This window comes from Chiloscyllium plagiosum, unplaced genomic scaffold (genome assembly GCF_037043375.1).
Source record: "Chiloscyllium plagiosum isolate Xiang-an unplaced genomic scaffold, Cpla_swu_hap1 HiC_scaffold_27, whole genome shotgun sequence".
Classification (NCBI taxonomy): Eukaryota; Metazoa; Chordata; class Chondrichthyes; order Orectolobiformes; family Hemiscylliidae; genus Chiloscyllium; species Chiloscyllium plagiosum.
This window is the reverse complement of record NW_028270165.1, coordinates 19,165,294-19,181,620: the sequence shown is the minus strand read 5'-3', so window position 1 is coordinate 19,181,620 and position 16,327 is coordinate 19,165,294. Positions and strand designations below refer to the sequence as shown.

Sequence of the window (16,327 nt, the reverse complement as noted above, 5' to 3'; positions counted from 1 at the left end):
TTAATTTAGGATATCTGGGCAGGTTGGGCCAAAGGGACTGTTTCCGTGCTGTGTGACTCTAATTGTCTTCAGTGAAAGCAGAAGTGTGGTTGTGAAGGCTGGACTTTCAGAGCATGTTTTGCCCTGACTGGGAGCAGAAGAGTTTGACTGAAGTGTGTCGGTGTTAATGCCTTGATGTCTCATTTTGCTTCCACCGTCTCGGGGTCATTAACCATTTTGTGTCTGGTCCTTCCTCAAGAAGCTGCATTGCACCTGAATTGACACTTTTTTTTTGCTTCCCAAAATCAGACCTGCTCACTCTCAGCAGGATCCCAGTGTTGTGAAAGATATTAACTTTCAGGTGGATGTATCCAAAATTCAGAGAGATGTCAGTATTGATGTTTTTGCTTTTTCTGCCCCTGTAAGATCCTGAATCAGCATCTTAAGGGGAATTAGTTAGAGCTGAGTGAGAACAGAGGGGGAGAGAGAGTGGGATGGTGCTTTCAATTTTGTGGAACAACAAAAGAATATTCCACAGAAAATAGAATTGCTTGTTCTGAATTTCTACCCTGCACTGATAGTGATGGCTTTTGTAATCTCTTTTTACAGAGTATTTGAAAATCTGAAGACTGAAGTTTCAAAATCAACAGATGAAGGACTTATGCCCGAAACATTGACTCTCCTGCTCCTCGGATGCTGCCTGACCTGCTGTGCTTTTCCAGCGCCACATTTTTTGACTGACTCTCCAGCGTCTTCAGTCTTCACTTTGATGTCAATGTCTGACAGTCACTCAATCCATCGGGACCGCAACGATTTTTGACTGTGATTTCTGTGAGAGGGATCAACGCTTTTTGGTTCCTGTTTGAGGACGTTTTCAGCATCAGTGGGACTGGACGAGAGACCCCACTGTTGCAGCGCACTGTGTGTGGAGCCGGAAACAGTTATACGGCCTGGAAAGGGGATTTCACGGCACGGAGGGGCTCTAAACGTGTTTGTGTGCAGCTGATGCTGTGGCCATGGAGAAACCCGAGGAATCCCGCCCCGTGGAGAAACCGTGGAAGTGTGGTGACTGTGGGAAAGGCTTCCGTGTCCCGTCTGCCCTGGAGACTCATCGGCGCAGTCACACTGGGGAGAGGCCATTCCCCTGCACCGACTGCGGGAAAGCCTTCAGACATTCCTCTTACCTGTTGGCCCACCAGCGGGTCCACACGGGGGAGAGGCCCTTCAGCTGCCCAGAGTGCGGGAAGGCCTTCAGCACATCCTCCCACCTGCTGAGCCACCAGCGTGTACACACGGGGGAGAGGCCCTTCAGCTGCCCAGAGTGCGGGAAGGCCTTTACCCAGGCCTCCACCCTGCTGAGGCACAAGCGGGTCCATACGGCGGAAAGGCCTTTCAGCTGTCCCGAGTGCGGGAAGGCCTTCAGCAATTCCTCCACCCTGCTGACCCACCAGCATGTCCACACGGGAGAGAGGCCCTTCAGTTGCCCTGAATGCGGGAAGGCCTTTACCCAGGTCTCCAACCTGCTGAGGCACCAGCGTGTCCATACGGGGGAAAGGCCTTTCAGTTGCCCTGAATGCGGGAAGGCCTTCAGCGATTCCTCCACCCTGCGGAGTCACCGGCATGTCCACACGGGGGAGATGCCGTTCACCTGCTCTCAGTGTGGGAAGGGCTTCACCTGCTCCTCCAATCTGCGGATCCACCAGCGTATCCACACGGGGGAGAGGCCCTTCCGCTGCCCCAAATGCGGGAAGGCCTTCAGCAATTCCTGCGCCCTGTTGAGGCACCAGCATGTCCACACCGGGGAGGGGCCGTTCACCTGCTCTCGGTGCGGGAAGGGCTTCACCTGCTCCTCCACCCTGCAGAGCCACCAGCGGATCCACACAGGAGAGAGACCCTTCAGCTGCTCTCAGTGCGGGAAGGCCTTTACCCACGTCTCCTCCCTGATGACCCACCAGCGTATCCACACGGGGGAGAGGCCGTTCACCTGCTCTCAGTGCGGGAAGGGCTTCACCTGCTCCTTCAACCTCCAGACCCACCAGCGGGTCCACACGGGGGAGAGGCCCTTTAGCTGCCCAGAGTGCGGGAAGGCCTTTACCCAGGTCTCCACCCTGCTGAGGCACCAGCGGGTCCACACGGGGGAGAGGCCCTTCAGCTGCCCCGAGTGCGGGAAGGCCTTCAGGAATTCCTCCACCCTGCTGGCCCACCAGCGGGTCCACACGGAGGAGAGGCCCTTCAGCTGTCCCGAGTGCAGGAAGGGCTTCAGGTATTCCTCCCACCTGCTGACCCACCGGCGGGTCCACACGGGGGAGAGGCCCTTCAGCTGCCCAGAGTGCGGGAAGGCCTTTACCCAGGTCTCCACCCTGCTGAGGCACCAGCGGATCCACACCGGAGAGAGGCCGTTCACTTGCTCTCAGTGCGGGAAGGGCTTCACCTACTCCTCCAACCTGCGGAAACACCAGCGAGTTCACGAGCCATCGCAGGGGGATTGAAGGAGTGACGGCCGAGTGCCATTATCGAGTGGACTATCAACCCGGTTCTGGGGACTCCCGGGTTTGAATCCCCCCACAACAGATGGCAGAATTGGCATTCGGTCAGAAATGTGGAGTTCGGAATCTAACGATGAGACTGTTTCAGGGAGGGGTGGTGCGGGGGAGAAAGCCCCCATCTGATTCACTCTCTCCCTTGTTAGGGAAGGGAACCGCCATTGTGGGAAAGGATTCACTCAGTCATTCCAGCTGCATCCTTTACCCGGTCTGGCCTACACGTGACTCCAGACCCACAGCAGTCTGGTTGACACTGCACTGCCCCTTCCTGGCAAATGAGCGGGGAGAAACATACTTGGAGACAAGGTATGGGTTGAAATTGCTGATGAGGCAATACTTCTTCCGGGTTACGGCTTTACCAAGGATCCAATTACAAAGGGACAACTTGGTGCTGACCAATAGTAAAGACAGTGAGGGTGGTGGGACAAGGGGAGGTGTGGTGTGTGCACTTTGACCTTGAGGTGCTCAAAAAGCAACTGCTTTTTCTCTGCCTTTTTGCTGGGGGGGATCTGAAGCTGTAACAAAGTTTGGTTGCAATAAAGGTTACCTGAACTTACCACTGGGCTCAGACTCTCATTGAAAGCTTTGAGCTCCAAGAGGTTTTTGTTTTAAAGCTGCTCATTTCTTTCAGCCTCCTGCACTAAGTTTAGAACAAAGAACATAGAACAATACAGCGCACAACAGGCCCTTTGGCCCTCGATGTTACGCAACCTGTGAACTATTCTCAGCTCGTTCCCTGACACTATCCCAAAATCAACCATGCGCTTACCTAAGGATTGTTTAAATCTCCCTAATGTGGCTGAGTTGACTACCTTAGCAGGTAGGGCATTCCACGCCCTTACCACTCTCTGCATAAAGAACTTGCCTCTGACATCTGTCTTAAATCTATCACCCTTCAATTTGTAGTTATGCCCCCTCATACAAGCTGACGTCACTATCCTAGGAAAGAGTCTTTCACTGTCTACCCTATCTAATCCTCTGATCATCTTATATGTCTCTATCAAATCACCTCTTAGCCTCCTTCTTTCCAATGAGAACGGACCCAAGTCTCTCAGCCTTTCCTCAGAAGACCCTCCCTCCAGACCAGGCAACAACCTGGTAAATCTCTTCTGCACCGTTTCCAATGCTTCCCACATCCTTCCTGAAATATGGGGGCCAGAACTATACACAATATTCCAAGCGTTTTGTATAGTTGCAGCGTGATATTGCGGTTCCCCGGAACTCAATCCCTCTACGAACGAAACCTAACACACTGTATGCCTTCTTCACAGCACTATCCACCTGAGTGGCAACTTTCAGGGATCTATGCACATGGACTCCAAGATCACTGGCTTCCTGTTTTTCTTCCCAAAGTGAATCACCTCACATTTAGCTGCATTGAACTCCATTTGCCACCTCTCAGCCCAATTCTGCTAATCCATCCACCTCTGCCTGCACCTAAGTAATTTTAAAAATGAGAAACCGCAGTAGTCCCAAAACAGATCCTTGTGGCACTCCACTAGTAACCGGACTCCAGGCTGAATATTTTCCATAAACCACCACTCACTGCCTTCTTTCAGATGCCAGTTTCTAATCCAAACTGCTAAATCACCCTCAATCCCATGCCTCTGCATTTTCTACAACATCCTACCATGTGGAACCTTTACGGAGGTCCATGTACACCACGTCAACTGCCCTATCCTCATCTACATGCTTGGTCACCTTCTCAAAAAACTCAATAAGGTTTGTGAGCCACGATCTGCCCTTGATGAAACCATGTTGACTATCTGAAATCAAATTGTTGCTTGCTAGATGATTATAAATCCGATCTCTAATATTCCTTTCCAAAAGCTTTCCTTCAACAGAATAAGGCTCACTGGTCTATAATTACCTGGGTCATCTCTGCTGCCCTTCTTGAACAAGGGCACAACATTTGCAATCCTCCACTCTGGTACTAAGCCTGGAGACAATAACAACTCAAATATCAAAGCCAAAGGCTCTGCTATCTCCTCCCTCGCTTCCCAGAGAAACCTCGGATAAATCCCATCGGGCTCAGGGCACTTGTCTACTTTCACTCCTTCTAGAATTGATAACACCTGTGTGCAACTAACCTTGATCCTTTCGAGTCTAATATCTCGTACCTCATTCTTCTCCTCTACAATATTCTCCTTTTCCTGAGTGAAGACCGATGAGAGATATTCATTAACACTTCTCCAATCTCCACAGGGCCCACATTCAACTTCCCACTTCTGTCTTTGATTAGCCCTATTCCTACCCTAATCATCCTTTTATTCCTCACATACCTATAGAAAGCTTTAGGGTTCTCCTTTATTCTATTTGTTAAGGACTGCTCATGTCCTCTCTTTGCTCTTAACTCTCTCTTGAAATCCTTCCTAGCTAATCTGTGACTCTCCATCGCCTCATCTGAACCATCTTGCCTCATCAACACATAAGCCTCCTTCTTCTTTGTAACAAGAGATGCAATTTCTGTTGTAAACCACGGTTCCCTTACCTTATCACTTCCTGCCTGACAGGGACATACCTATCAAGGACACACTATATCTGTTCCTTAAACCAGCTCCACATTTCAATTGTTCCCATTCCCTGCATTTTGCTACCCTATTCTATGCATCCTAAGTCTTGCCTAATTGCATTATAATTGCCCTTGCCCCATCGATAACTCTTGACCTGCGGCATGTTCCTATCCCTTTACATCGCTAAATGAAACCTAACTGAATTATGGTCACTCTCTCCAAAGTGTTCACCTTCCACTAAATCAAACATCTGGCCTGGTTCATTTGCCAAGCACCAGATCCAGAGTGACCTCCCCTCTTGTCGGCCTTCGACATACTGTGTCAGAAAGCCCTCCTGCGCACACTGGACAAAAACTGATCCATACGAAGTACTAGAGTGAAAGCATTTCCAGTCAATGTTAAGGAAGTTAAAGTCCCCCATAATGACCACCCTGTTCCTTTCACTCCGACCCAGAATAATTTTGCTAATCCCCTCTTCCACCTCCCTGGATCTCTGCGGAGGCCTATAAAAAAACTCCAAGCAGTGTGACCTCTCCTCTCCTGTTTCTAACCTCAGCCCACATTACCTGAGTAGATGAGTTCTCATCAAAAGTTCTGTCAGCCACCGTTATACTATCCTTGACTAACAAGGCCACGCCTCTTCCTCTTTTACCGCCTTGGCTGTTCTTAATGAAAGATCAAAACCCTGGAACCTGCAACATCCATTCCTCACCCTGCTCTCTCCATGTCTCCGAAATGGCCACAACATCCAAGTCCCAGGTACCTATCCATGCTGCAAGCTCACCTACCTTATTGCGGATACTCTGGCGTTGAAGGAGACACACTTCAAATCACTTCACTGTCTACCAGCACATTCCTGTGACCCTGAAATCCAGTCCCTGTCCTTCCTACTCTCATCCTCCTGTGCATTACAGCTACACCCCCCGGTTCCCATCCCCCTGCTGAGCTAGTTTAAACCCACCCGAATAGCACCAGCAAATTTCCCACCCAGGATATTAGTACCCCTCTGGTTCAAGTGAAGACTGTCCTGTTTGTACAAGTCCCACCTTCCCCAGAATGAGCCCCAATTATCCAAAAACCTGAAACCCTCCCTCCTGCACCATCCTTGCAGCCACGTGTTCAGCTGATATATATCCTTATTCCTTGCCTTGCTATCATGTGGCATGGGTAACAAACCAGAGATAACCACTCTGTTTGTTCTAGCCCTCAGCTTCCACCTGAGCTCCCTGAAATCCTGCCTTACATCCCTATCCCTCTTTCTGTGGGAGATTAGAAATGTTGTTTTTGCAGATGGGTGAGGGGGTGTAGTAGGGGGAAGGGAAGCGGAATTCTTGTAGCATGTAGCGTACATAAGGCTACGACTTTAATAAATATAGAGGGTCTTTTAAAGAAAATAGTTTTAAGCTTGGAAATAACTTTAAAGTGTTGTAGTTGACCACAAAAAGAAGCAGCAGGGGTATTTCACAATGAAGCTGAAGTATACTGATTCCGCAATAAAGTGATTCCGCAATTTGTAAACTGAATAAGAAAGCTAACATGCTCTGTTTTGGCGCGCATTTCTGCTTGATTGCAGAAGCGTCCAGTACTTAGAAGACTGTAATAAATTGTTCTTGTTTCCAAGATTGATTTGTCTCAGGCTGATTGATTTGTGAGTGAGTTCTGTTTCTCACAATTGGGGGCCTCGTTCCGGGATCCAGGACTCAGACCGCTCGACACTCTAGGGATGACCGGGGAGGTGAACCTCGCCGATTTCGGTGATCTCCGACTCCCTTGCTTGTCGTTCGCGGTTTGGGCGAGTACGATCCGGACTGGGAGACCCTGGAAACAAGGCGGGCAGACGCCGCGGGTTAGGTCGGGCAGCTCTTGTGCACAGGACCCGGGTAGGGAAAGGTCTTAAAGGATATATCCGGGTGACCGGGGGCAGCGGTATTTGCTGCAAGAATTGCTGCGGGACGGGGCGCACCGAAATGACCAGGTAACTCTGTGCACAGACCAAGGTCGGAAGAGAGACCTTTTATGTCTTGCCTTGGTGGTCAGGACATATAAAAGTATGGGGAATTGGTGATATATAAAATTAAGCATATGTCAATGGAAAACAGCCAGTGTCAGAAGGGCTAGTAGTTGAAGGGCTACTGAGGATGCCCTTCATAACTAACTTATGACCAGACGTCCAGATGAATATTCAAAAGCTAGAGGAGCCGTTGCGGAAAGCTCAAAGTGTCTGTGAGACACGGTGTCTATGTGTGTGAGAGAGAGAGAAAGAGCTGTACAGCAACTAGAAAGTTTAACCCGGTCTGATTTGGTTTGAATGCACATTTGTTTGTTGGTGATTGAATGTTTCTGCCTTGTTCCCTGGAGCTTGAGATCCGGGACGGTTTTGAATCTGATTTCTACTATGGAAATTTTAACATGATTTCTCTTAACGTTAAGGATTTTACAGATAATGAAATAAAATGTTAACTCCTGTTCTTTTTACAGGTCATGACTGCCTTACTATCAGTTTCTAACTAATCTCTTTTATCCTTACATAAAAGTGATTTATGGAGAACAGTTGAAGTCTCAAAAAGCATATAGTTAATCAGATTAATTGGACGAGTAAGGTGTCTAGTCAGGACCCTAAAGGGGGTGTGGAAGAAGGTGACACCGGACCTCGTTAAGATTAATTAAATTAGCAACAATGGGAGGCACGGGGAGTTGGCTGGGTAACGATCGATCAGTAAATAACGTTAAAGGGGAATATATTTCACCCGACAGTCCTTTGGGGAGAATGTTGGGAAATTGGGAACACAACTCCCGGACGCGGGGGAAAGATAAAGCTACAATGGTAAACTATTGTTGTTTTGTCTGGACTAGATAAAATATTAAGGCGCCTGGTATTTTTTGGCCCAAATATGGGTCCGATGAGGATTGGCTGTGTCAAGATCTTAATATATTTGTCAATCGGAAAGAAGTGTACAGTCAAAAAGAGTCTGATTATGCGGTTTGTTGGATAGGGAGCGCGGGAGTAAAATTATGTCCCATGAATAGGGAGGAATCAGGGAAAGAACAGAAAAAGAATGAACAAGGGAAACCACAATGGGATCCCTTAACGTGTTTGCCGCCCCATATACTACTCCCCGGAACGAGCCTACAGCTCCCGAAGTAGAACCCTGTCCAGACACAGAAATGGGAACGGACTCTGAACTAAAAGATGCAGAACCTGGGGGGGGCAGAGTCACTCGAGCCACCACATGTAAAGGAGGGGCAGAGATAATGGAAAATGTAAAATTATGTCCCTTATGAGAGGTTCCGATTGGGGAAGGTACAATCGGATATGTAAACGCTCCCTTAACGAGCAGTGAAGTTAGGGTCTTTACAAAGGAAATGAAAAGTTTAATAGAGGATCCGGTTGGACGAGAAGAACAATTAGAGCAATTCCTAGGGCCTAATTTATATACCTGGGGAGAACTGATGGCAATTTTAGGAACGTTATTTTCAGGGGAAGAACGAGGTATGATTAGGAGAGCAGCTTTATAGGAATGGGAAAACAGGCACCCAGTTGGGGAAGAAGGGGCCCCAGCAGAACAGAAATTCCCAAATGTTGACCCTCATTTGGAAAATAATGACAGAGAAGATAGGGAGACAATGCGGGATCTATGAGAAATGGGAATATTAGGAATTAAAGAGGCGGCACCAAGATCATAAAACTTTGTTAAGGACTTTGAAGTACGACAAGAGAAGGATGGAACCACTTCTGCATTTCTTAAAAGGCTCAAGGAGGCCACAAGGAAGTGTTTGGGAATGGATCCCGATAATCAGATAGCACAGGGACTCTTAAAGGTCCAGTTTGTAACGAAATCATGGCTGGACATACAAAAGAAATTACAGAAATTAGATGGATGGAGTGAAAGACAGATGGAAGGACTGTTACGTGAGGCACAGAAAGTGTATGTGAAAAGGGAAGACGAGAAGCTGAAACAGAAAGCCAAAATGATGGTGGAGGCAGTAGAAGAAATAACAAAAAGGAGACTGGGGTCAAGGGCTAACAGGAAGGGTACGGGAGGACACGAAAGACAAGGGTCAGATACCTGGGAAAGGAGGCAACAAACCAGAGATAACCACTCTGTTTGTTCTTGCCCTCAGTTTCCACCCTAGCTCCCTGAAATCCTGCCTTGCATCCCTATTCCTCATTTTTTTGTGGTTAGCACTGCTGCCTCACAGCACCAGAGCCCCCGGTTCAATTCCCTCCCCGGGGCCGCGTCTGTGTGGGTTTCCTCCCACAGTCCAAAGACGTGCGTGTTAGGGTGAATTGGCCAAGCTAAATTGCTCCGTAGTGTTAGGTGACGGGGAATGGGGCTGGGTGTTTTGCTCTTCGGCGGGTCGGTGTGGACTTGTTGGCCCGAAGGGCCTGTTTCCATACTGTGGGGAATCTGATCTAAAGTTCTGGAATTTATATATTGAGGAACTGAAACCTGCAACCCACTCTAAAAGCAAAGCAGCGGTCCAGGTTTGTTCCAAATATTGCATCGGTTGCATGACACTATGATGTTTTGGTATTAATTCTGTGTCTTATGATCCTGCAGCACACCTACCGGCAGAAGAAGCAGCGCTCCAGAAGCCAGTGCATCCAAATACACCTGGGTGGGCGGGGTTTACGGCCTGCGTTCTGAAGGGGCGGGTCTTACGCGTCGCCTTGGCGGAGGAGGGGGCGGGACCAGGGTCAGGGGGCGTGGCCATCCAGAAGCCGGAAGTGTGCCCGCGGCCTGTTTCCTCCGCTGGAGCTTCGGCTGCAGCAAGTAAGGTAAAGCTTTATCAATATTTCCTTTTACAGAGTTTGTATTTAATAACCAGTAATGGCTACTCAATATCATCATAAAGTCCCAAAATGCAATTCATTTCAATCCATAGCAGATCAGCACTAAGAGTTAATTTTCTACGGGATTCAACAGCCTCAGCACTAAAATGGTCTCACAAGGGAACGGCTGTGAATGTTATCACTTGGTGTCCTGTTCACACAGATTCACTGATGCTGAGGCAAACGTTCTTAATTGCCTCACAGCATCCTGTTATCACTTGGTGAGCCCAGGTGTCCCTATCTTTAAGTTCTCTCCTCTTTCTGAGCCTTCCTGCCTGTTTATTTTCTAGTGCAGTAAATGTATTCAACAATTCAGCATTACATTTTAGTCTGAATGTTTAAAGACAAGTTTTAAGACTATATACTTTCTCACCCAGATGCCCACACCCTCATTCCTCCCTTTGATTGCACCGCGATCACTGAAAGAGAAGGCTAATCCAAACGAATGCCCTTCAAGGTGGTCCAGCCATCAACATCCTGCAGAGCAACACCACCAACTTCGCAGCTCATCTGGTCATATTTATCATCGTCATCGACACGTGTGGGTGAGCCATCGGATCGCAAAAGGAGCATCTTCTGGGGCAAATCTATATCACAAAGGGACCTCATAAGCCTAGCAATTAAATACCCAACAATACCAATACCGACAAACAAACATAGCTAAATTGATAAGCCAATTGTACCATGAGCCCAATCTGCAGTTTCCCCAACTGGTCCCTTCAGTCATTCTGTCAAGGAATGCCTGGATCTCTTCTTGTATCTGAGGAATATTGCCAGTGAGATCGGGAATGCTCATAGTGCATTTATCTTGGACAATGGTGCAGACCTCACCCTCCCGGGCGAGTATATAGTCTAAGGCATGCCGATTCTGCACAGAGTAAAGACACAGGTCTGATAATCCCTGTTAACTCTGTTCCAGAGCCTCTTTAGTCTTATTTCCAAAAATGGTCAGGCCACAAAAGAGGGAATTGCGGTTCTTTTAACTTGTCACTCCTGCCGATCCTTCCAACCTCAGGGTACTCTGGATTCCCCAGCCTATTGGGTGTCCTGTATTGTCACCCAGTCCCTTGGGATCCTTCCAGTTGGAGCAAGGTTGGCTGACACCGACCGCTGCATCCTCCTCAGATGGAGGTTCCATCGACTTGTCCACTGGCCAGGACAAGGTACTGTTGTGGGAACAAGGGCTCCGATGGTGACCTTATGAGGGACATCTTTGCCATCCAGGACAAGGAAATTGGTAGCTTTACCTTTACCTTAAGAAATAATAGTCTGGTTTGGTGTATATTAGGGAGAGTTTGTCAAAGTAGGTTACTGAAAGGTTACAGCAGGGGGTCTGGTCAGATCTACAGGAGTAAAGGGTCGACGTTTTAGATTAGATTACTTACAGTGTGGAAACAGTGATGAATAGATTGGAACTGGCAAGTAAGTCATCTCCCGATAGAGAGGAGTAACATACTACTGCCTCTGGGGTGAATAGCGTTCTGTGGGCCTGTATAAATACGTTGTTTGTGGATTTAGGAGTTTCCCCTATCAGTCCACACCACCCTGCCGAAGCGCAACCCACCCATACCCCTACACATCTACCCCTTACCGAACACTATGGGCAATTTACCATGGTCAATTCACCTGACCTGCACTTCTTTGGACCGTGGAAGGAAACCGGAGCACCCGGAGGAAACCCACGCAGACACAGGGAGAATGTGCAAACTCCACACAGTCAGTCGCCTGAGGCGGGAATTGAACCCGGGTCTCTGGCGCTGTGAGGCAGCAGTGCTACCACTGTGCCACCGTGCCGCCCACGGTGGCACAGAGGAGTCGCTTGAGCGTTGTAAAAATGGGCCAAGGGATTCGAGCACTCGCACTGTATGGAAGACAATGGTCTTCAGAATGCTGTTCACATTGGGCTCTCCCTTAGCTCTATTGTACATGGTCTTGGTGACAGTGTCAGATTCTGAAAAGAGAAAAGGCCGATAAATGTGCAAGGGAAGGGTTCCGTTCCAGGTCCATGTGCCGCATAAGGCCTGCTGTACCCCAGCCAGTGTTAGACCAGCTGTTTGTATACACAGACCCGAGGTATTGGAAAGTGATATTTCTCTTCACGGGGTCGGCAGTAGGGAGTCTGATGAATAGAATGGAATCGGGGACTGGAGACGGGGCAAGTAAGTCATCTCCCGATAGAGAGGAGTAACATACTACTGCCTCTGGGGTGAAGAGCGTTCTATGGGCCTGTATAAATAAGTTGTTTGTGGATTGAGGAGTTTCCCCTATCAGGATTCCCTTTTCTCGAGTCGGCCCGTCCTACAAAAAGGGATAATGTTCCTGGGCATATTTACCATAATAACAGGGTTGCTCATTTTTATCTTCATGAGGCTTGCGTCTGCAGGTCAAATTAAAAAAACATGGTAACGACATGATAACTGTCACTGATTTCTACTGTCCAGATGGACCATCTGGTCTTTCTGATGTAAGAGTCCATTGCAATAATCAATCTTCAACACGTTCCACTTGTCAAGGGCGCCTGGTCCGGTGCACTGGACGACATCTCCTCAGCATGGATGGTGGATAATCTCTGATCATTCCTGGTCGCATCCATAGTTAGTGGCTTTCCCCATCAGGATGTTGTACGTGATCAGAAAGGTGAGGAGATAAGCGATCCCCAAATGTCCCTCCTCTTAGTTCAAGTATCTGTAATAAGATTAACATTAGAACAACAGCAAAATTCAAAACCCAACTGGACAGGGTCCACTCCTTTTGTTGAGATCCAGGATTCTCTCCTCCTCTTCCCCCCTTTTGATTGGTGCGGTCAATCAATTTACAACGGTGCAGTTGGACCCAAGCTGAGCGCCCAGCGACTGGGACCGCCGAAGGGGTGGGAAGTAAAACATGGAAGGGGCCATCAACGAGGTTGGAGACCTTTGCCAGTCCAGTTCTTGACGAGCACCAACGAACCAGGTTCTACCCGTGACGAGGCTGAAAGGGAGGGAACATCGCTGTAGGCCGCACGCTCCTGGGAGTGAAAGGCACGCATAACATTAGTTAGAGCAAGAACATAACCAATCATTGCTTCGGTCATGTGGTGGACGTGGACTGAGAAGGGTGCCGAATCGTTCCAAGGGTACGGAGGCGGTGACCAGAGAGACTGCCGCTGGAGACAGTCATGTCTTGCCCGCAGATATGGATCGCATCTGGAATAAGGCCACAGGGATTAGCATAACCAGGAGAGGCCAGACTCGGCCATTAATTTGGCAAGTTTAGTCTTGCGTCTGGTTAAAACATTCAACAAGGCCGGCCGCCTGAGGATAAGCTCCATGCAGTTGCTGACAAATACAAAGCTGGGAACAGAGTTCTCCGTTAATATTACCTACAAAGTTGGTCCATTGACCGAGCTAATGCACGCAGGTATACTGAAGCAGGGAATTATTTCCTTAAACAAAATCTTCACCACAGTCTCAGCAGTAGCATGAAGAGGAGGGAAGGTTTCAATCCACTTACAAAAGACATCAACAATAAGCAAAACACATTTATAGCAACTCAACTCATTTCTCCAACTCAATGAAGTCCAGTTGAAGTGTTTCCAAGGGACCTCCAGCAAGGGAGTTCTCGTAGAGATACTTGAACTAAGAGGTGGGGGATCGCCTACCCATGGACCTGTTTGATCACGTACAACATCCTGATCGGGAAAGCCACTGACTGAGTATCGATGCGATCTGGAATGATCTGAGATTATCCTGGTGTCATTTGGTGCACCAGATCAGACGCTTTCAACATGGAGTCGCTTGAGTGATGGCGTGAGCTGCCAGAGGAAGTGGTGGGTGCTGATACGATGACAAGTTAAAAGGCCCCTGGATGGGCATATGAATATGAAGGGTTCAGATGGGTCAGGGTCAAGTGATGGCAAATGCGACTGGAGTCATAGAGATGTACAGCACAGAAACAGACCGAATCAACTGCACTTCATTGAGTTGGAGAAATGAGTTGAGTTGCTATAAATGTGTTTTGCTTATTGTTGATGTCTTTTGTAAGTGGATTGAAACCTTCCCTCCTCTTCATGCTACTGCTGAGACTGTGGTGAAGATTTTGTTTAAGGAAATAATTCCCTGCTTCAGTATACCTGCGTGCATTAGCTCGGTCAATGGACCAACTTTGTAGGTAATATTAACGGAGAACTCTGTTCCCAGCTTTGTATTTGTCAGCAACTGCATGGAGCTTATCCTCAGGCGGCCGGCCTTGTTGAATGTTTTAACCAGACTCAAGACTAAACTTGCCAAATTAATTGCCGAGTCTGGCCTCTCCTGGTTATGCTAATCCCTGTGGCCTTATTCCAGATGCGATCCATATCTGCGGGCAAGACATGACTGTCTCCAGCGACAGTCTCTCTGGTCACCGCCTCCGTACCCTTGGAACGATTCGGTCCAACCCGTCCTTGCTGACAAGATAGCCAACCCAATTTAGTCCCAGCTGCCAGCACCCGGCCCATATAGAGGCCAAGTGATGGCAAACGTAACTAGATTAATTTAGGATATCTGGGCAGGTTGGGCCAAAGGGTCAGTTTCCGTGCTGTGTGACTCTAATTGTCTTCAGTCGAAGCAGAAGTGTGATTGTGAAGGCTGGACTTTCAGAGCATGTTTTGCCCTGACTGGGACCAGAAGAGTTTGACTGAAGTGTGTCGGTGTTAATGCCTTGATGTCTCATTTTGCTCCCACCTTCCCAGGGTCGTTAACCATTTTGTGTCTGGTCCTTCCTCAAGAAGCTGCGTTGCAGGTTCACCCTGAATTGACACTTTTTTTTTGCTTCCCTAAATCAGACCTGCTCACTCTCAGCAGGATCCCAGTGTTGTTAAAGATATTAACTTTCAGGTGGAGGTATCCAAAATTCAGAGAGATGTCAGTCTTGACGTTTTTGCTTTTCTGCCCCTGTAAGATCCTGAATCAGCACCTTCAGGAGAATTAGATAGAGCAGAGTGAGAACAGAGGGGGAAGAGGGTGTGGGAGTGCTTTCAATTTTGTGGAACAACAAAAGAAAAGAATATTCCACACAAAATAGAATTGCTTGTTCTGAATTTCTACCCTGCACTGATAGTGATGACTTTTGTAATCTGTTTTTAACAGTGTATTTGAAGATCTGAAGACTGAAGCTTCAAAATCAACAGATGAAGGGCTGATGCCCGAAACATTGACTCTCCTGCTCCTCAGATGCTGCCTGACCTGTTGTGCTTTTCCAGCGGCACACTTTTCGACACTGACTCTCCAGCGTCTGCAGTCCTCACTTTGACGTCAATGTCTGACAGTCACTCAATCCATCGGGACCGCAATGATTTTCAACTATGATTCTGTGAGAAGGAGCAAAGCGTTTTGTTTCCTGTTTGAGTACGTTTTCAGCATCAGTGGGACTGAATGAGAGACCCTTCTGTTGCAGCGCTCTGAATGTTGAGCCTGAAACAGTTATACGGCCTGGGAAGAGGAATTCTCGGTGGGGAGGGGCTCCACACGCATTTGTGTGTAACTGAAGCTTCGGCCATGGAGAAACCCGAGGAATCCAGCCCTGTGGAGAAACGATGGAAGTGTGGCGACTGCAGGAAAAGCTTCTGTGTCCCGTCTGTCTGGAGACTCATCGGCGCAGCCACACCAGGGAGAGCCCGTTCCCCTGTCCCGTCTGCGGGAAGGGCTTCAGCACTTCCTCCACCCTGCTAACCCACCAGCGGATCCACACTGGGGAGACGCCCTTCAGCTGCCCAGTGTGCAGGAAGGCCTTCAGCGATTCCTCCACCCTGCTGAGGCACCAGCGGGTCCACACGGGGGAGAGGCCCTTCAGTTGCCCCGGGTGCGGGAAGAGATTTACCCAGGCCTCCAACCTGCTGACCCTCCAGCGGGTCCATACAGGAGAGAGGCCCTTCAGCTGCCCCCTGTGCGGGAAGGGCTTCACCAGCTCTACCAACCTCCAGAGGCACCAGGGAGTTCATGTACCATCGCAGAGGGATTGAAGGCACGATGGTTGAGTGCCAGTATCGACTGGACTACCAACCCAGTTCCAGGGGCTCCCGGGTTTGAATCCCACTGCAGCAGATGGTGCGATACAGGGTATGGGTTGAAATTGCCGAGTGAGACAACACTTCCTCCAGGTTAAGGCTGCACCAAGGATCCAATTACAAAGGGACAACTTGGTGGTCACCAATAGTAAAGAAGTGAGATAGGGGGGTGGTGGGGTAACGTGTGCGTTTTGACCTTGAACTGTTTAAAAAGCAGCTACTTTTTCTCTGCCTTTTTGCTGAGGGGGTTTGAAGCTGTAACAAAGTTGGATCTCAATAAAAGTTACCTGAATTTACCCCCGGCTCAGACTCTCATTGAAAGCTTTGAGCTCCAAGGTTTTTGTTTTAAAGCTGCTCATTTTTTTCAGCTTCCTGCACTAAGCTTCCAATGTGGCGTATCAGATGGATCAGTGAATGAGCAGCCAGTTTCGTT

The 16,327-nt window shown here is 48.5% G+C and overlaps 1 protein-coding gene across 1 annotated transcript in view; it reads left to right on the top strand.

Moving 5' to 3' along the window:
- Positions 1 to 640: 640 nt before the first annotated feature.
- Positions 641 to 16,327, top strand: part of LOC148143339 (uncharacterized) — a 163,159-nt gene continuing 147,472 nt past the window's right edge. The window contains exon 1 of the mRNA XM_087974110.1: positions 641 to 2,441. Within this exon, the coding sequence (XP_087830236.1) occupies positions 996 to 2,441 (1,446 nt within the window). The 5' untranslated portion in view covers positions 641 to 995. The remainder of the gene's footprint in view (positions 2,442 to 16,327) is intronic.